The sequence below is a fragment of the Cryptomeria japonica genome, chromosome 7 (assembly GCF_030272615.1).
Source record: "Cryptomeria japonica chromosome 7, Sugi_1.0, whole genome shotgun sequence".
Classification (NCBI taxonomy): Eukaryota; Viridiplantae; Streptophyta; class Pinopsida; order Cupressales; family Cupressaceae; genus Cryptomeria; species Cryptomeria japonica.
In genome coordinates, this window is record NC_081411.1 from 51,777,060 (window position 1) to 51,799,193 (window position 22,134).

The window sequence follows — 22,134 nt, forward strand, 5'->3', positions numbered from 1 at the left end:
ATAGAAATGCTCATGGTCTAGGTACTTTGCTTTGATGATGTTACACTAGTCCACCTCACCTTTAGCCAGGGTCCACCCAATCTTTGCAATTAGCGCCTTATTGAGGGTATTTATCTTTCTTATACCCAAGCCTCCCATTGATTTGGGTAAGCACACGCTATCCCAATTGACCAAAGCAAGGTGCTTTTTCTCTACCAGGCCTGTCCATAAGAAGGTTCTTTGGATTTTCTCAAGTTTTTCCCCCATGGCACCTGATATTTTAAACATGGAAAGCAAGTACACAGGAATTCCCTATAGGGAAGCTGCAAGGAGCTGGAGCTTTCCCGCACTACTAAGGAACTTCCCTTTCCATCTAGCTAGTTTATTCTGCATACGTTCCAGGATAGTGTTCCAGAAGGTGGGAGTAACTTCCTTGACTGTGAGGGGGGGACCCAAGTAGGTCCCCAGAAGAGCCACCAACTTGCATCTGAGGATAGAGAGGATTCTAAGTTGGAGGACATTAGGAGTGTTGAAGAAGAAGAGGTTACTCTTCTCATAGTTGATACATTGTCCCGATGCCTTGGCATAGTTAGCAAGTAATTTCTTCCACCCTTTAGCCTCCATGATAGAAGACTTACCAAATAGGAAGGTGTCATCCACGAACTCTTGAATATTAGATGGGGGAAGCATGGAAGCAACTTTGAACCCTTGGAGCCTACCATTGGTGACCAGGTTGGCCACATTCCTGCTCAATACTTCAGCTATCATGATAAAAAGATAAGGGGATAGAGGGTCACCCTGTCGGATGCCATTTTTTGCTTTGAAGCAGCCCCTAGGAGTCCCATTAATCAAAACCGAGAACTGGACCGTGGTAACACATTCTCGAATCATATTCACCACCTTTTTTGTTAAAGCCCAGTTTTAAGAGAGATTTGAAAAGAAAACCCCAATTAACCTTGTCATAAGCTTTAGATATATCAAGTTTAAAAGCCATACCTGGTATTTTGCTTCTATCCATGGAGTGGATTATCTCATGAGTGGCAATGATAGCATCAAAAATTTGGCAACCCAGGACAAAACCTTTCTGGGACGGGCTAATAAATTTCACCAGGAGGGGCTTAATTCTATTAACAAGGACCTTGGAGACTATCTTGTAAATGGTATTGCAAAGATTTATGGGTTGAAAATATTTCAAGCAACTGGGATTTGTGGTCTTTGGGATGAGGAAAATGTAAGTGTTATTGATCTTCTTCAGCAATCTCCCCATCTTAAAGAAATCTTGCACTACTTTGGTGACATCATAGCTAACAATGTCCCAGTAATCCTGAAAGAAAGTCGGGGTGGTGCAGGAGCACCTAGGTCCTATCTTTCTTGTTTTGCAAATTTTGGCTTGTACTGACCCTAGCCAAGTCAGTGGTGAATAAGGACTCTACGAGGGTCCAAGAGTGAGTATTTAGTGTCAATGTAGGCCTAGGTTGAGTTCATTTTACTTAGGTTTGCATTTTTGTGTAAATAGTGTGTTTGAGTAGGTTTTTGGCCTTTTTGTTGGTCAAAGGTGTCAAAAGTTGGTAAAATAATTTGAGAGAGATAAATAGGTTTTGGGAATGTTTGAAATGCCACATGTGATGATTTATAATAGGTCTCATGAGTTGGAGAGGCCAAAAGTGGAAAAAACGCAAAGTTGCAAAAAGTTGTCATGACAACTTTTGTTGTCATAACAATTTTTTATCCTGAAATTGGTCCCACGTTGAATCTAGGGATTTATAAAATCCATGGGAGGACTCCACATGTGGGAAGGATATAAAAACCCTCTCTTACATGTTTACCAAGGTTGGTGTACTTGGATTATGGAAGCAATAATCAAAATACAAGATTTTGGACTGCACTTTTCATTGTTTTTGTCAATTTTTGCATTCTTTGAAGGCTTAATGGATTGAATCCATGAATCCAATGATGGATTGAGGTTTAGTAGTGTCTTTTAGGGTAGGGTGTTCATTTTAAATCTTTTTATTTAGCATTTACTACTGTTTAGGTGATTTGATTCACAAGTAGCCAATTTTGGCTTGTAATTAGCAGTTTTTGCTAAAATGGGTGCCCCATAAAATCCCACTTTGTGTTCATCACGAAATTTTGGTACATGGTAGGAAACCCATTGTAAAGTGTACATATGAAAGGAGAAGGTCTGAAAGTGTCATTTTCTATTTTTAACATCTTGCTCTAGGCGAGCCCAGGAGCAACTCGGCTAGAGTTGGCAAGATGAAAAGTTAGCACAAATGCAGAGGTGAATGTAAATGAAAGTACCAAGATTTTTGGGAGTTTTAATATGTTAGTAAAGGTCTTCTTGTGCAAGATGAAGCCTCAAGAGTTCCATTTGAAGGTCCAAAGATAAGATTTACTTGCTGTTGCCAGTCAAGTGCCTAGAAGCCCTTGAAATTCTCATTTTGGGGTTTTTGTATGCAAAGAAGGGATGGAAGCTTAAAACCACTGAAATCCTTTGGGGTTGAGTGAATATTTGAAGAAAATCCATTTTATTTTGGGGGTCCTTTGGATCGTTTTAGCCCAGGACCTCAAAAACCGGTTCTAGGAGGCCTAATTGGGCTCTTTCCCTTGTAGCCTTTTCTAGACCAATTTTTGAAATCGGTAAGAAACCTTTGGACAAAAAACCACAAATGGACCTTGAAACCATTTAAAAACATGAGAGAATAACCCTCTACACCTCTACAACATCTCAAGACCTTTGGAGGGCATTTTGATGAATTTGAGCCAAGAAGCCATCTTTGAGCATATGGGAAACATAGCAAATTGGTAGGGTTCCTAGCAAGGACACTTGAAGAAAACACCTTGGAGTGAGTAAGAGAAATCCCTAGAAGAGATTGATAAGGACTTGTAGGTCTAGAAAGAAACTAGGCCTGGTGAGTTGGTGAAATTGAGCAACATCAACTTAGTGAAGTGTTGAGCAGGCTAGGTGAACCCTATCAAATTGGTATCAGAGCGTACAAGATTTGGGATAGTATAGTTGATGTCCTTGTTGTCAGGAGAGTCAGTTGGAGACAACATGGTGACCAATGCTGAATTAGAAAGGAAAGTGAAAGATTAGGAGGAAGACAATAGGCTCCTAAAGGAAATGTTGGAAAGATTGGAGAGTAAGCTTGGTGATATTGAGACCAAGGCAGAAGAAGTGTATGTAAAAGTGGAAGGAGTAGAAGGAAAGGGTAAAGAAGTGGCAGAGATAGACAAGATACCTGAACCTGATCCTATCTTAGAGAAAGAACCTTTCTTGAAGGTATTGAAGGCCTTGAGTGGCAAGTCACTGGAAGGATTGCCATTGTTCACTGGCAAGATGGAGGCAGAAGTGGTCCTAGAATGGATAGAAGATATGGAGAACCACTTTGAGTGTGAAGGCATAAATGAAGCCTAGAGAGTCAAGGTAGCCAAGTCTAGGATGAGAGGAGCTTCTGTCACATGGTGGCAATTTGTACAAGATGAGAGGAAGAAAATGGGCAAAGCACCCATCTCTTCTTGGAAAGGGCCGTTAGTCAAAATCAAAGAAGTCTATCTCCCTGATGACTATGAAGTGCAAATTCATAGGAAGAGGAAAAACTTAAGGCAAAAAGATCTTGATGTCAGTAGCTACACGGAGGAGTTTCACAAACATAGCCTTAGATATCATGTGGTAGAAGAGGAGAGTCTCAAGGTTGCTAGGTACCTAAATGGTCTACGGTGGAACATCCAAGAAGAAATCAGTCTAATGAGCCCAAAAACAGTCCATAAAACCTTTCAAATTTCCCTTAAGGTGGAGGAAAATCTGAAAAGAAGACATGACTCAAGAAACAATAGGGGTAGAGGTAGAGGAAAAGACAATAGAGGCCAAAGGGGAGGCTTTGGAGGAAGGAGTTCTGAAAAAAGAGCACAAGGAGAGTCTAAACTCACTGAGCAGCAAGATAGTGGCAGCAGTAGAGGAGGATACAATAGAGGAAGGCGATCCAACATTGGTTCTAGAGGAAGATCCAGTAGCCAAGGTAGAGGTTCCTCATACTTTACAACAATGAAGTGTTACCATTGTAACCAACTTGGTCATCCAGCATATAGGTGTCCAGAGAAGGGATTATCATCACATGGTGGTGAAAGGAGAGTGAGAAATCTTCAAGAAGAGTCTTCAAGTAGCAAAACATCAGAAGTTGCCTTAGAGTCAGAAGTGGGTGACAACTTGATGATAAGGAGAACCTTGATCAAGGAACCAATTAGTGAAGAACCAAGCCAAAGAAGGTCCTTATTTAGGATCAAATGCAAAATAATGGACAAGGTATGCAAAGTAATCATTGATTCAGGATCCACAAACAACATAGTGTTAGAAGAGGCAATGAGTAAGCTCAGATTGCAAAGAATACCTCACAACAATCCTTATAGAGTCACTTGGTTGAACAAAGGCCAACATGTTCTAGTTAATGAGCAAGCATGGGTGGATTTTACCATTGGAAGGTATAAGGACAAGGTACTATGTGATGTCCTGCCCATGGATGCATGAAATCTTCTATTAGGAAGACCATGGAAATTTGATAGACAAGCTATCCATGATGGAGCCAAGAATGCATACTCATTCAAGAAAGATGGAGTAACATTCAAGATTCAGTCTATCCTTGAGGAAGGTGAAAAAAGGGTAGCAGGTCCTAATGTCCTTTTGGTGAGTGAAAAGTAATTCTTGAAGAAACTTGAGGAAGGTGAAGGTGTAGGGTTTGCACTAGTGATGAAGCCTGAAGAGGAAGGTAAGAAAGAGCAGCAAGTTCTACCAAAAGAAGTGCAAGATTTGTTGGAGAAGTTCAAAGGCATTGTAAGTGATGGGCAACCAGCCGCATTACCTCCCAAAAGAGCCATTAGCCACCAAATAGATTTCATTCCCGGAGCATCCTTACCTAACAAGGCATCCTACAAAATGACTCCTTAGCAAAATCTTGAGATTGCAAAACAAATCCAAGATCTTTTAGATCAAGGCCTAATTAGGAAAAGCATTAGCCCTTGTGCTGTCCCAACTATGTTAGCACCAAAGAAAGGTGGTACTTGGAGGTTGTGTACTGATACTAGAGCCATAAATAGGATCACCATCAGATATAGGTTACCTATTCCTAGAATAGAAGACCTAATGGATTGTTTAGGGGAAGCCAAGTTCTTTACCAAGATAGATCTCAAAAGTGGATACCACCAAATCAGAATCAAGGAGGGTGATGAATGGAAGACAACATTCAAAACAATAGAGGGTCTTTATGAATGGCTTGTAATGCCATTTGGCTTATCCAATCCTCCAAGAACCTTCATGAGACTCATGAATGAGGTGATGAAAGACTTCATAAGTAAATTTGTGGTGGTTTACTTAGATGATATTCTCATTTTCAGTAAAGATAGAGCAGCACATCTTAGCCATTTGGAAAGTGTATTGAAAAAATTATATGATGAAAAGATAACCATGAATTTGGAGAAATGTGAGTTTGTTAAGTAGGAATTGGTGTACCTTGGTTTTGTGTTATCTCAAGGAAACCTCAAGATGGATCCCAACAAAGTTGAAGCCATTGTAAATTGGCTCACTCCGAGATCAGCAACAGAAGTGAGAAGCTTCCATGGATTAGCCCAGTACTACAGGAAGTTTATTAGGCAATTCAGTGCTATATGTGCCCCACATGCTAGACACCATTAGAGGTGGTATGAAGGCCAAGTTTCAGTGGGGTGAAGTAGCAAACAAATTTTTTGAAACCCTGAAGGAGAAAATAGCTACTCAACCGGTGCTAGTGTTGCCTAGTTTTGAGAAACTTTTCCTTGTAGAGTGTGATGCAAGCAATATTGCAGTAGGTGTTGTCCTAAGCCAAGAAGGAAGACCAGTAGCCTTCCATAGTGAGAAGCTAAGTGATGCCAAGAGGAATTACTTCTCTTATGACCTTGAGTTGTATGCTTTAGTGCAAGCATTGAGAAAATGGAGACACTATCTCTTACCCAAAGAGTTTGTGGTGTACACGGATAACCAAGCATTGAGTTTTCTGAATTCCCAATAAAAATTAAGTCACAAACACATGAAATGGGTGGAGTATATGCAGGCCTATACATTCACCATTAAGCACAAGAAAGGAAAGCAAAACTGGGTAGCTGATGCACTAAGTAGGAGGCTCTTAACAGTCCAAGAAATCTAGTTGAGAAGCATAGGTGTGGATAGTTTTAAAGATTTGTATGCAGAGGATGAAGACTTCTCAAGTGCCTACCAAGTATGCAAGGAGTATCAAAATCATTTCCATAGTGAATACTCAGATTTCACTTTACAAAATGGGCTATTGTTCAAAGGTGGACAGCTCTGTGAGCCTAAAGGCTCAATGAGGGAAAATCTTATACAAGAGAAACACAATGGCAGCCTTAGTGGTCATTTTGGAGTCAATAAGACTTAAGAGTTGGTTCAGAGATTCTATTATTGGCCAAGGATGAATCAAGATGTGAAAAGGTATGTGGAGACTTGCATAGTTTGCCAAAAAGCTAAGGGTACTTCAATAAATGTTGGTTTGTATCAACCTCTTCCCATACCAAGTAGACCTTGGGAATGCATTAGCATGGATTTTGTGGTAGGTTTGCCAAAGACAAAGCAAGGATATGACAACATTTATGTCATTGTGGATAGATTTAGCAAGATGGCTCATTTTGTGCCTTGTAAGACCACTCATGATGCATGCCACATAGCTCAGTTGTTCTTTAATGAAATAGTAAGGATACATGGTTTACCATTGAGTATAGTTTCAGATAGAGACTCCAAATTTATGAGTCATTTTTGGAAAACATTATGGAAAAAGCTTGGTACAAATCTCTCTTTTGGATCAGTCTACCATCCTCAAACAGATGGGCAGACCGAGGTGGTCAATAGAAGTTTGGGAAACTTATTGAGGTGCCTTACCAAGGAGTATGGGCAAACATGGGATCAAGTACTTGCTCAATCTAAATATGCATACAATGACACCATAAATAGGACTACCGATAAAAGCCCTTTTGAAGTAGTCTATGGTGGGCACCCAAGAGGCATTTTTGAGTTGAGGGATTTAGGAAGTGCGGAAATCAGAAGTGGATATGTAGAGGACTTTTCTCAGTCCATGAATCAATTAGGCAAGCTTTGAAGGAAAAAACAAGCAAAATCAAACAAAAAGTTGATGAAAAGAGGAGAAACCTACAATTTCAAGTGGGAGATCTTGTGATGGTGCACTTGAACAAAGAAAGGCTACAACAAGGAGTACCAGACAAGCTACAAATAAGAAGGATAGGTCCATGTGCCATTCTAGCCAAGTATGGTGAAAATGCATACAAGGTGGATCTACCTAGTGACATAGGCTTGTCATCGATTTTTAACATAGCAGACTTGGTTGCATACAAGGGGCCAATCCAAGGTGCAAAATGTAGCCATTCAGAGGTTTTAGATGATACACATAACCTTCAGTTACCAGCCAAGCCTAATCCTAAGGCCGAGAAGGTGTTAAGGTTAAGAATTGCCAAGAAGACTAGGCATCAAGCCTATTAGGAGGACCTCATTAAATGGAAAGGTATGGATGATGCTGAGGCTACATGGGTGATGGAGTCATGGTTTTAGAATCTTGGTATTGATCCAACACTGATTCCTCAAGAGGTGACATGATCTCTTTTTGTTAAGGAGAATGGTGCAGGAGCACCTAGGTCCTATCTTTCTTGTTTTGCAAATTTTGGCTTGTACTGACCCTAGCAAAGTCAGTGGTGAATAAGGACTCCAAGAGGGTCCAAGAGTGAGTATTTAGTGTCAATGTAGGCCTAGGTTGAGTTCATTTTACTTAGGTTTGCATTTTCATGTAAATAGTGTGTTTGAGTAGGTTTTTGGCCTTTTTATTGGTCAAAAGTGTCAAAAGTTGGTAAAAGAATTTGAGAGGGATAAATAGGTTTTAGACATGTTTAAAATTCCATATGTGATGATTTAGAACAGGTATCATGAGTTGGAGAGGCCAAAAGTGGAAAAAACACAAAGTTGCAAAAAGTTGTCATGACAATTTTTGTCCCGAAATTGGTCCCACGTTGAAGCTAGGGCTTTCTCAAAGCCATAGAAGGACTCCACATGTGTGAAGGCTATAAAAACCCTCTCTTACATGTTTACCAAGGTTGGTGTACTTGGATTTTGGAAGCAATAATCAAAATACAAGATTTTGGACTGCACTTTTCATTGTTTTTGTCAATTTTTGCATTCTTTGAAGGTTTAATGGATTGAATCCATGAATCCAATGATGGATTGAGGTTTAGTAGTGTCTTGAAAGGTAGGCTATTCATTTCAAATCTTTTTATTTAGCATTTACTACTGTTTAGGTGATTTGATTCACAAGTAGCCAGTTTTGGCTTGTAATTAGCAGTTTTTGCTAAAATGGGTGCCCCATAAAATCCCACCGTGTGTTCATCACAGACTTTTGGTAAATGGTAGGAAACCAATTTTATAGTGTACATATGAAAGGAGAAGGTCTGAAAGTGTCATTTGCTATTTTTAACATCTTGCCCTAGGTGAGCCCAAGAGAAACTCGGCTAGAGTTGACAAGATGAAAAGTTAGCACAAAGTGCAGAGGTGAATGTAAATGAAAGTCTCAAGCTTTGGGGAATTTGTAATAGGTTAGTACAGGTCTCCCTGTGTAGGAGGAAGCCTCAAGAGTTCCATTTGAAGGTCCAAAGACAAGATTTACTTGCTGCTTCCAGTCAAGTGCCTAGAAGCCCTTGAAATTCTCATTTTGCGGTTTTTGTATGCAAAGAAGGGTTGGAAGCTTAAAACCACTGAAATAATTTGGGGTTGAGTGAATATTTGAAGAAAATCTATTTTATTTTGGGGGTCCTTTGGATCTTTTTAGCCCAAGACCTCAAAAACCGGTTCTAGGAGTCCTAATTGGGCGCTTTCCCTTGTAGCCTTTTCTAGACCAATTTTTGAAATCGGTAAGAAACCTTTGGATAGAAAACCAAAAATGGACCTTGAAACCATCTAAAAACATGAGAGAATAACCCTCTAAACCTTTCCAACATCTCAAGACCATTGGAGGGCATTTTGATGAATTTGAGCCAAGAAGCCATCTTTGAGCATATGGGAAACATAGCAAATTGGTAGGGTTCCTAGCAAGGAGACTTGAAGCAAACACCTTGGAGTGAGTAAGAGAAAGCGCTAGAAGAGATTGAAAAGGACTTGTAGGTATAGAAAGCAACTAGGCCTTGTGAGTTGGTGAAATTGAGCAACATCAACTTAGTGAAGTATTGAGCAGGCTAGGTGAACCCTATCACGAGGGGAAGCCATCCGGGCCCGGGGTCTTATAGGCCCCCATAGCAAAGACAGCCAGGTGGAATTCATCAGTAGAGATGGGGGTAGTTAGTTGTCGATTTTCGTCCTCATTGATGATAGTCAGAAGCTTACTCACAAGGCCACCCTGGAGAGCAATATCACTTCCACCATCATCCGAATATAGCCTTATGAAAAAATCAGACACACTCCATCCAATTAGGGAGTCTCTAGTGATCTCCTGGTCAGCTTCATCCTTGATACTTTTGATGTAGTTTCTTCTCCTATGAATATAGGCTGATCTATGGAAGAAGGCAAAATTTCTATCCCCTTCCTTCAGCCACTGGATTCTGGATCTTTGCTTTCAGTACACCTCCTCCTTAGAGAGGATATCCTTCCAGTTCTTGTGGCAGTCTTCCTCCTCCTTCAAAATGGGATCCGGGGGGTTACCGGTAGCCATGATATTCTGAATTTGTTCCAGTATGGAACCCAAGTCCTTTCTTTTGAAGATATCCCCGAAGGTGGTCCTATTCCAACCTTTGACTTCCTTGCTCATTAGCTTTAGTTTCTCCATAATTCTGAACATAGCAATCCCTTGGCCTGGGGTAGCCCACCAAAGTCTAAATAGATCCCTGAAGTCGGGATGTGAGGCCCACATGATCTCATAGAGAAAGGGGGGGAGGGGCTGGTAGGGTCCGTCCTTCCAATGGAATAGAAGTGGGTTATGATCAGAAGCAGTCCTTGGGAGAGTTTTTAGATAGGAGTTATGGTCGATGTCCCAGTTGGTGGATATCAGGAATCTATCCAGTCTGACTTGGATAAGATGTTTGCCTTTCCTATTGTTCGACCATGTGAAAGGAGCACCCTGGAGGTCAATATCCATAAGGCTAGAAGCATTGATGGAGCTGGCTAGATCACCCATGCTATCAATAAAATCTTCAAGGCCTCCACACTTCTCAGAGGGGTAAAGGGGGGAATTGAAATCTCCCACAAGCATATACTAATCCTTCTAATTAGCCACGATGAGATCAGAAATTTCCTCCCAAACAAGCTGTCTTCCCAACTTGGAGTTGGTAGCATAGATATTGAACAACTGCCAGCAGTGTTCACCATAATGAATAGTAACCGCTAGGAAATTCTGGGAGCTAGTGAAAAAACTTACCATTCACATTAATGGGTTCCCAGAGGGTGGCAATACCCCCAGAGGCACCCAAAGCATCAAAATACTGAAAAGCCGCCCCAAGCCAGAGTTTACCAGCAACAGTAGCAAAGGTTTGGTAGGGAATCTTGACTTCTTGAAGAAGACAAATATCAATTTTCATCTCCAGAATGAGTTGTTTTATGGCGAACTGATTCTAGGGACTGTTCAGACTCCTTATGTTCTAGGAGAGGAACTTCATTTCTTACTTTTATTGAGTCCATCAAGGGTCAGTTGTCTGCCCTTTGCAATGTCCCTGGCCATAACCTTGTATCTCAAGACTCTTTTCGAGGGTCTACCAACTTTATTTTCAGTACCCCCCACATCCGCTTTCTTCGCCTTGGCTTTCTTCTTCTGGGTTATCCATTCTTTATTGTCCGCCAGAGGGGATCCGAGAGGAGACACCTTCAATGGAGTTGCCACAAGAGACATAGCCACATCCGAAATGGAGGCATGGAGGGATGAAGGTGTGGGGGAAGTAGAGGGCATGATGGGGATGCCATCTAATAAACCAGGGGGTGGGGGGAGGTTGGGGGAAAGGTTGAGATTCATCACCAATGGGATTTCACCTTCTTCCAAGGGAATGATTGGGTTAAAAGTCTTAACAGGATCCACAGGGGATTTTAGAATTTCTAGGATCTTGTCTATGTGGGGGTAGTCCTCAGAGATTTCATTCACACTGGTCAGCTCTAGAGGAGCCGATGATGATGGGGCACTAGGTTGATGGGATCAGCCCAGATAGCCTTATCTTTGAGCTTGGGTTCAGCAGTCATAGGGGCTTTACACTCATTATAGGAATGGCCTTGTTTATTGCACTTCTGGCAAAAAAGGCTAGCATTTTCATACGCAATAGCCTGGGACTATTTTCCCAATTTTGATTTTAGGGAAATAAAATTTGGAAAGCCTTATTAATTGTAACATTAACATAAAAGTGATCGTATACCAACCTAGATTTGTTGAGAGTGACCGAGTCTGCTGAGACATAACTGCCAAACGAGTTCCCTATCCAGCGGAAACTTTGTTCATCCCAGAACTCGAGCGGGAGACCAGGGAGCCTAATCTAGACCCTTGCCATGCGATTTAGTTCTGTTGAGGGGTCAAAACCAGGCTTCCATTTAGCCAGGGTTAGAAAATGCTTGCCATAAGGCCATGAGCCTGTCAGGACATAGATCAGATCCTCCTCGGCATTGAACTTGAACAGAAAGAGTCCCCCCAACATTGTTGAGATGTCAAGGCTTCCTTTAAGCTTCCATTGAGATTTTGCCCATCGCCTGACCATGTCGATAGATGGTCGGAAGGAGAAGAACCGACCAACGATTTCCAGGTGAAGGGAAGAGGCGATTTTGTCCATAAGATTGTCCGGGAGCTTGATCTCTATTCCATCTTCCGTTTGGGAGAAATTGGCCAAAGCAGCTTCAGGGGTCGAATTTATGGACCCAAGGAGGGCATTCTTCCAGCTAAACTTAGGATTCTTCTTCCCATGCTCCACATCCACCTGTCCGGTGGAAGTTTCCGATTCGGAATGTGGTATATTCCTCCCTTCACCATCCAGACCAGAATCAGTCAAAACTGGCGAAGTGGAAGGGGTGTCAAACTTGGCGTTTTCTTCCGTATGACCCACAAACCGTGGGGTCCTCTTAGCCGGAACAACAACATGCGTTCCAATGATGGTCTCGGGTATGGGGTACAATTGCAGGGAGGGGGGGACCTCCCCAGAGGGGGCGGTCATCCAGGAGAGCAGATTCAAACGAGGAAAAGGCGGGAGAGTTGCAGAGCCCACAAGATTATTATTTTTGCCAATATACACAGGAATATGTTGACCCTTGTGGTTGTTACATGTGATTTTCATTTCGATTAAGTTTTGTTTTCCAAGTTGAAAGGAATGAGCTTTTCTAGGTATTGAATCTTTTTGCAATTGAGAGTCTTAAACCACACACACTAAGAAAAATATTAAGCCTAGAGGATGATAGTCAACTCTGAGTGTTAAAACATTTTTAAGTTTTAAAATCAAACCTTAGTGTGTGTGATTTAAGTCATTAGCTGCAATTGGGTGTAATCACTAGAGTGAAACTTGTGCTGGTAAAAATTTAGTGCTTAATTCCTAAATCTTAACAGATAAATTTTTTAATCAAACCAAGTATTACAAATTGAGATGGGTTTATATGAGTTTGTACAACTTGAAGTAGACCTGAATAGATAGGTAATGTGAATAGATATTCATCAAAAAGTAGCTCAAGACAATAGTTCCCTAATTAAATTGATTCCATACAAAACATATTAATCTTAGAAAACAACCCATGTTTGATATACAACAGAAAAAGAAAAAGAAAAAGAAGAGAAAAATAAGCAGCATAACTTGGGCTGAATAGTGCTTGACTCACCCTTAGCCTTATTGCTCAAATGTTCAATAAGAAACTAAGGAAAATAATGGATAAGATGATATGGGTTCAAACTCCATGCTATTATTGTTGATAAAATTTTAGAAAAAATAAATAGTAAAAAATAGATAAAATAGAACACAATAACAAAATAAACAAAAGACACCAGAGAATTATAGTTGTTTCCCTGAAAGGCTACATCCACTTTCAAATGGAGGGGCCATCTCTTATTATTTTCTATATTGAATTACATACACAACTCTGTCTCACACACACATAAATAAATCCTAATTCACCGTCTATAACAAGAACATTCTACACCTTTTCATGCATACCGAAAGAGGCACTGGTTACATGCAGGGAGACAGCAGTTGCAAGCAGGGAAGCCGTCAAAAAATGGGCTTCACACAACCAATAATCTCCCACTTGAAGACCAATGTAATCAACAAGAGAGATTCTTAGAGATATCCCAGGTACATTAGGCTTATTATCATGTCAAGACAACATCAAGAGAATCTCTACAGAATTCAAACTTCTCTCATGGTACAAACTTTGTTAAAACATCCACCGGATTTAGTTTTGTGTCAATCTTCTCAACCTCCAGTTTACCTTCATCAAGAACATGTCTAATAAAATGATATCTTAACTCTATATGCTTTGTTCGACTATGAAAGGTAGAGTTCTTGGCCAAGTGAATAGCACTATTGCTATCACAAAACAAAGTGAAAATAGTTTGTGTACACCACAATTCACCTAATAATCATTATAACCATATCATTTCCTTTGCTCCTTTAGTTAGAGCGATGTATTCAGCCTTGCTAGAGGAAAGAGCAACCACTCATTGCAAATGTGAGACCCAACTGATCGCTACTTTGACAAAGGTGAACACATAACTAGTAGTAGACCTCCTCTTATCCAAATCTCCAGCCATATCCATATCAACATAACCACGCAATTAAGTGTCCTTACTGCCGAAACATAAAACATAATCAGGGGTACCTTTCAAGTACCGTAGAATCCATTGAACCGCTTGCCAATGAGATTTACCTGGATCACTCATAAATTTGCTTACAACTCCCATTGCATGAGCAATATTTGGATGAGTACAAACCATGGCATACATGAAACTACCAACTGTGGATGAATACGTAATACTCTTAATTTGTTCTTCATCTTCATGAGTTTTAGGACACATAGCGGAAGACAAGTGAAAAAGATCAGCCAAGGGAGTACTAATAGACTTTGCATTTGACATACTAAACTTTTATGGAACTTTAGAAATATATTTTTCTTGAGATAATCTAATTTCTCTCCTTTGTCTATCTCAGATTATATTCATCCCAAAAGTCCTCTTAGCTGCCCCTAAATCTTTCATGGCAAAACGATGAGCCAAATATTGTTTCAATTTGCTAACGATCATCACACTAGTGCTAGCAACCAACATGCCATCAACATAGAGTAAAAAAATGACAAACTCACCATTTGCAAGTTGCTTATAATAGACACATGGGTTTGATTTAGAATGAATAAAATGTTGCCGAGTCATGAAGCTATTAAATTTCAAATACCATTGCCTCAGGGTTTGTTTACGCCCATACAAACTCTGCTTCAATCTGCAATATAAATGTTCTTGACCCTGCTATGCAAAACCTTCAAGCTACTCCATATACAATTCCTCTTCAATATCTCCATGAAGAAACATTGTCTTGACATCCAGTTGTTCAAGTTCAAGGTCCCAAACAACTGCCATGCCCAACACTGTACAAATTGTGGTCATCTTCACCACTGCTGAAATTTTTTCATTGAAATCAATCCCCTTTTTTTGATCAAAATCCTTCACCACTAATATGGCCCTATACTCTTATTCCCTCCATCTTCTTCTTTCAAATGGTAAAACCATTTATTTTTCAGAGGTTTTCAATTTGGTGGAAGGAGAACCAAATCACATTTATCATTGTCATGCAAAGACTTCATTTCATTGTTCATAGTCTCCATCCATTCAACCGAATTTTGATCCGTACAAGCTTTTTTGAATGTAGTGGGCTTTGCTTGATCAAAGAGCAAGAGATCATAATCATCATATTTAGATGGATGCTTCTTCTCCTGGTTAAATCTTCTTAATGGTGGACCCAGTTGTTCTACATTTGTTTGGTATTGCACACTGCCCTATTCTTTGTCCCCAAACTGAGCTTGTGTGGAAACTCCATGAGTTTGATCCTGAATATTTCCTCCAGTCTCCGCCCCTGTATACCAAGAGTTTTAACTTAGTAAACCAAAGGAGGTGATTGTTGTATAGTCAACCCTCCTTGCGTTGAATTTGAAGACTGCTGCAGAGAGGACGCGACAGTCAAAGGGGAGGGCATGGGAAAAAGACAGCTCGCAGGTTGAGAGGAGGGCACGAATGGAAAAGAGGACGCAACTATGGGGAGAGGGTGCGTAACATAACTTGGAGGCTGTGTGATACAAATTGGAGAAGGCGCATAAGTATTAGAAGGCAACGATGAAACATTTGGAGGCAACAAACAAGCAATAGAAGGCTGCATAGTAATAGATGAAGGTGGCGTAGAGATTATTAAAGGATGGAAAAACGAAACAAAGGTTTTCGTAGCAATGTTATTCTCAAATAAATCGACCTAAATATATTCGTTTGGAGATGAGCTCTATTTTTGCAAACCTGGGAAGACTTTTTCGTTAAACACAACATCTCGACTGTGAATAATCTTTTTGGTGACAGGATCCCACAACCTGAAACCAAACTGATCCTCTCCATATCCTAGAAACATGCACTTCTTCGATATGAAATTAAGTTTCGTTCGCTGCTCCTTAGGAATATGCACAAAAGCTTCATAGCCAAACACACACAAATGAAGATAAGAAATTCTTTTGCCAAGCCATCTCTCTTATGAGATATCAAAATCCAAATGAGATGAAGGAGCGTGATTAATTAAGTAAATATCAGTGTTACATGCCTCTGTCCAAAAATCTTTCCCCAACCCGACATTGGAGAGCATACATCGAGCCCTCTCAAGAATCATCTGATTCAACGTCTCAGCTACACCATTTTCTTGAGGGGTGAACGGGACCACCTTAATCCTATGAATGCCATTATTTGCACAAAATTTGTCAAACTCCGAAGTGAAAAACTCTCCCTCATTATCAGTTTGCAAGAATCTAATTTAATGTCTAGTCTGGTTTTCAACAAGAGTCTTAAAAGTTTTAAATTTCGAAAACATTTCCGATTTTCTATTCAACATATAAATCCATATTTTGCGAGTGAAATCATCAAGAAAAGTGACAAAATAATTTGCACTGTCAAAGAGGTTACCTCCGTGGGACCAAAAACATCTAAATGCACAAGTTCCAAAGGAGAGGATTTCTTGTCATGGTTTGTCCTCAAGAAGCTGGTCTGATTTTGTTTGCCATACATGCAATGCTCACATAACTCCAAATCAATTGATTTAAGGCCTAGAAGCTAATCCTATTGAAGCATAACTTCAAGACCCTTCTTGCTCATTTGGCCGAGCCTCTTATGCCAAAGTTCGAAATAGCTATTCGCAATAACCATTGTTGCTCCCAGTTCACCATGGCACTCTAAAACATATAAATTTCCTAATTTGTTTCCTTTTGTAAATACCAACAAACCTTTGGTTATTTTCCAAGAATCTAAAGAAAAGTTAACATTGAACCCTTGAGCATAAAGTTGACTTATAGAAATCAAATTTCTTTTAAGTGTGGGAACATGCCTGACATCCTTTAATATCCATTTATGACCATTGTTTAAAGGTAATAACATATCACCTTTTCCTACTATTTCACATTCTTTGTTATCTCCAAGGAAAACTTTGCCAATTGTACCTTCTTGATAATTTGTGAAAGCACTCTGACACGGAGTAACATGGAATGAGGCACCAGAATCAAGTACCCACAAATTTGTATTCATGTCACTTGCTAATAGGATCAAAACACCATCATCTACAACATTAACTTCATTATTGCTCACCTTATCTTGAGCCTTTTTTGTAATTCCAACAATTTTTATTTGTGTGATTGGATTTGCCACAAAACCAATAAGCACCATTTCTTCCTCTGGACTTAGATCGTTTTGTAGATTTGGACCTTCAATCTTTAGTTTTGTTTCTATCTTGACTCCTTCCCCTATTGTTTGTGCTTACAACAGTTAAGGCATCACTGAAATTTGGTTCTTGATTCTTCCTTCTCATGTCTTCACCGAGAAGTGTGTTAGCAACTTCATCTAATTTCAATTTACTTTTGGCAGCCACCGAAGTGCTAACTACCATTACTACCCCTTCCCAATTGTTTGATAAAGAACATAATAAAAGAATGGCTTTGATTTCGTCATCTAAGGTTATGCCTACTAAATTTAATTGATAACCAAAGAATTAAACTCATTGAGATGATTTGATATAACCCCACCCTCTTTCATTTTTAGATTATATAACTTCTTCATAATAAATATGTTGTTTGATGTTGATGCTATCTCGTACAATGAAGACAATTTATCCCAAAGCTCTTTCGTTGTCTTCTCAGAGGAAACATTGAATAGAACATTACTTGATAGCGAGAGAAACATTGTTGCCCTTGCTTTCTCATCCATTTTCTCCCAATCTTCGTCTAATAAAGTACCTTGCCCTTTCGATTTTCCATGAAGAGCATTCGAGAGGTCCTGTTTAATCAATAGTAATTCCATCTACACTTTCCACAGACTAAAGTTCTTGCCCGCAAACTTCTCCATTTTCCTACATTACCCCAAGTTTTCGGGACGACGGGACTGGGGGACGGGGGGACGAGTTTTCAGGGTGACAATTTTTTTTTGCCAAATTTGGGGTTGGGGGGTGGGGCGGGGGGAGAGGGACGACAAAGGGGACGGCTATATAAAATATAGGGAAAGTTTAAAATATATAGGAAAATTCTAAATGTTCATATGAAAACATGGATAAAGCATGCATCTATACATTATATTCATATGAAAACATGGATATAGCATGTGTATGATACTATGAAAACATTTTAGAATGCAAACATCGAACATACAACATTATCAATAGACTCAATACTCAATATGCACTCATAATTCAGAATTTCAATTCATTCACATTGTCAATATGCATATCATAATAGATATTAAAGAAATAACATGCAAAATGCCCAAAGGCCACACTACTGCCATATTGTTTCATTGTCAATTGCGATATGGAAATCAAAATCGTACTAAGTAAATACTAAAAAGCAAAGTATAATATTTATTATTTAATATTTTATTATTTAATTTATTTTCTATTTATAAATTTTAAAATTTATAATATGAATTAATTTAAAATTATAAATATTTGATATGAATTAATAAATTTAATGTTGCCTTTTAATTTTTGATAGAGGGCCCATGTTAGAAAAATAATAAAATATAGATAGTCGTATTTTGATTTCATAACTATTCAAATTCAATAATAAAAAAATTGATAGTCGTTTTTTAAATTTTTTCAATATAGAGGGCCCATGTTAGAAAAATTTAAAAAAAATTGAAAATACGACTTTTTTTTTTTAATATTTTTCCCTAGCTCTAGATGTGGGGGACGTCTAGCCATCCCCAATCTGTCCCCAGCCGTCCCCCTGTTTTGGGGACGTCCCCTCAAAATTCTGACAATTTGGGGACGGGGGGGGGACGTCCCCTGGCCGTCCCCAAGTCCCCGAAACGTCTCCGGGACTGGGACAGGGGTTTTCAGGTAGGGGACGCGTCCCCGGGTTTTTTCCATTTGTTTGTTTTATCCATTGCTTTGAAAATTCTTCACCGATTTCCACTAGACTGCTTCAGCATCGAGCTCAACACTAGACTCTGATACCAATTGTTGATAAAATTGTAGACAAAATAAATAGCAAAATAGATAAAACAGAACACTAACAAAATAAACAAAAGACACCAGAAAATTATAATGGTTCACCTGAAAGGCTACATCCACTTTCAAATGCAAAGGCCACCTCTTATTATGCCGAGTTATGCTGAGAGGCATCTACAATGACATCAAAATGTCTGTAAACAAAAGTCCATTTTTGAAACAATTTGACATGCAAATGACTGGTAAATGCATGAAATATGCCATGTTTCAGTTTTTGTGTAGAAGTTATTTTATTACTCTAAATAAAATAGAACCCTGGCCACTTGTCTTCAACTAGATTCACAACTTTTTACATGCAGGAGTATAATGGATTTGTAACACTTGATATTTAGTATTTTAGAAGAACATTTATTTTACAATGATTCTCTTTTACATATATTTTTTTAATATAAATATACTAGTTATTTTCTATATTGAATTACATATAGAACTCTGTCTCACACACATTAATAAATCCTCAGTCACCACCTATAACATCAGCAAGCACAAGAAATTAAAAAAAACGTTAACATAAAGTCATTAACATAATTAGTAGCTACTTTTGACTGCAAATATAATCAACTTGAGCAAGCACAAGAAATCTCTTATTATGTACCAAATAGTTTAGCTAAAAACCAGAAGAAGAGGGACTTTGAAAAAAAAATGGTGAAAAGAGGAGAAGGAAAAGCGCATGCTTACTGATCCAGGGGTGAAGGGAGGTATGTATGACTTGTGGTAGTTCCCCATTCTGCCTCTCATGTAAGGATCACATGACAGGTACAAGTTTTTCACTACAACATCCTCTGTTCCTTCTTTCACCTCCAAGGCAAGAGTGCTGGACTTGAGCTCCATATCAGATTCCTTTGGTACATCTCTAATGTAATCTTTAAAAATCACTTGCTTGTTCACTACCTCTTTTCCCATTTCTACTTCTGTTTCACAAAAAAGCTTGAATACGAAGAAACTCTTCAAGCTTTTTCAAACTGCAGTGTTGTTTCTTTATGTGCGTATGAGAAATAAACAAATGTATGACAGATTATGAGCGCGATAACCGTTTATAAAGACTAGATGTGGGAGTTCAAATCTTAATTACTGATCAACGGTGAAAACTGATTTATGTGGGAAAACTTGGTAAAAATATACCAGTAAAAAACCACAAGCAAATTTGTCTTTTATATTGATTCTCAGGAATTACATAATTGCAACAATCTTAAAACTATACATCAAAACATGACTTCGAACAACCTAAAACAACTGAGTTGTAGAGTCCTACTTGAAGACAACTTACTAAGTATAGTAAGTATGACTCACACAACTACATTAAAGCGCATGTCAAAATTACTATTTATAGAAAATTTCCTAACAAAACTTTCTATTTATAGGAAGTCTCAAAAATTTTTGCCATGAAAGGGCCCAACCACTAGTGAGTAATCCATGATGATGCAACCACTGCTACCTAAGAAGGCCATGATGACTCAACCACTGCAAGTGGGAGTCCAAGATGACTCAACCACTGCAAGCTAAGAGCACAATTTGGACTTCACATTCCAACATAGATTGACTCCTCCTGCAGTTAGGTGTAATCACTAGGGCTAACCTGATCTCTAGCTTTAGTAAACAAGGGATGACATCTTCTACATAATTTCTCAACCATTGAGTTTTAAACTTGGGCTGGATGTTAGTTAGTGAGTGCCTAATTCCTAAAGCTTAACAAGTCAAGCAAAAATTTACAAACTAGGATGGGTTTATATGAGTTTGTATTACTTGAAGCAAACGGTCAGCTTTAAATCATACACATTAAGCAACATATTAAGTCTAGAGGATGTCAGTCAATTTGTAGTGTTCAACACTTTTAATCTAAAATGATTTACTTCGTTAAAAAACAGACCTGAATAAATAACTAATATGAATAGATATTTATCAAAAATTAACTCAAAAGAATACATACATGATAGTATAGGAAAAGAAACTCCCTAGTAAAATTGCTGCATACAAAACAGGCTAATCTTAACAACCCATTTTATAAAAGTGTTTGATATACAACAGAAAGGGAAGAGAAAAATAAGAACCATAACTTGGGCGAGAAAAATAAGACCCATAACTTGGGCTGAATAGTGTTTGAGTCACCCTTAGCCTTGACAGCTCAAAAGTTCAACCAAACAAAATAGCTATAGTAAAGGATAAGATAATATGGGTTCAAACTCCATACTATTATCAGCGTCTTAATTAGACACCATCTCACTTAAGATTTCAAAAAACCGTTGAAACCAAAACAACCTTAAGGTCACTAACATAATTAGTTGCTACTTTTCTCTGCAAACAACTCAATTTGGAAAATAAAGTCACTAACATAAGTAGTTGCTACTTTTCTCTGCAAACAACTCAGCTTCAGCAAGAACATGAAATCTATTTTTATGTTCCAAATAATTTAGCGAAAAAACAAGAGGAGGGGCTTTGAAAAAACAATGGTGAAAAGAGGAGAAGAAAAATGGCATGCTTACTGATCCAGGGGTGAAGGGAGGTATGTATGACTTGTGGTAGTTCCCCATTCTGCCTCTCATGTAAGGATCACATGACAGGTACAAGTTTTTCACTACAACATCCTCTGTGCCCTCTTTCACCTCCAAGGCAATAGTACTGGACTTGAGCTCCATATCAGATTCCTTTGGTGCATCTCTAATGTAATCTTTAAAACTCACTTGCTTGTTCACCACCTCTTTTCCCATTTCCATTTATGTTTCACAAACAAGCTTGATACGAAGAAATTCGTCAAGCTTTTTCAGACTGCAGTGTTGTTTCTTTATGTGCGGATAATAAAAAATAAAGAAATGTGTGGTAGATTGTGACTACGATAGCTGCTTATAAAGACTAGATGTTGGAGTTCAAATCCTACAGATAGAAATTAATTACTGATCAATGGTTAAAACTGTTCTTAAAGATATAAGTAATTCTGTCAAGCGATGTGAACAAATGAAAATATCATTAAAAAGAACAACTGTGTTCATACTCTTATCAATAATACCGCGTTAGCACCAGATTGCAAAACATAGTGGATGCACATCTGTCACTCAAAAACTTTCGATCAAGACATTCAATCATAACAAATCCACTACCCTTTGTCTGACCACCCCACTTTGATGGATGTCACAAATCATTGCGGTATGGTACCTAGAGATATCCAAAGCTCTGCTAATAATTGTGGACCACTGAAAAAAAAAAAATACCTTTCTTTTAACATTGTGTTTTGTGGTGGTATAAGTGTGGTTTACACAAGGAAGATTAATAGGGGTAGGAGAAGAGGATATAGTAGTTGAGAGTGTTTCAATAGTTGTAATAAAATTTGTTGATTTAATGTTCAATTTTTTTAATAATATAGTATTAATAGTTGTGACTTTAACGTGGTTA

The 22,134-nt window shown here is 38.7% G+C and overlaps 1 protein-coding gene across 2 annotated transcripts in view; it reads right to left on the reverse strand.

The window, feature by feature from the left end:
- LOC131046468 (2-alkenal reductase (NADP(+)-dependent)-like) overlaps positions 1-21,532 on the reverse strand; it is a 61,743-nt gene extending 40,211 nt beyond the window's left edge. Inside the window, exon 1 of one of the 2 annotated variants that reach the window (XM_059209364.1) lies at positions 21,231-21,532. In XM_059209364.1, coding sequence (XP_059065347.1) covers positions 21,231-21,461 — 231 coding nt within the window. In that variant the 5' untranslated portion in view covers positions 21,462-21,532. Of the gene's footprint in view, positions 1-19,428; positions 19,654-21,230 lie in introns of those variants that run through there. The other variant, XM_059209363.1, reaches the window with a different exon arrangement.
- Between the last annotated feature and the right edge of the window lie 602 nt (positions 21,533-22,134).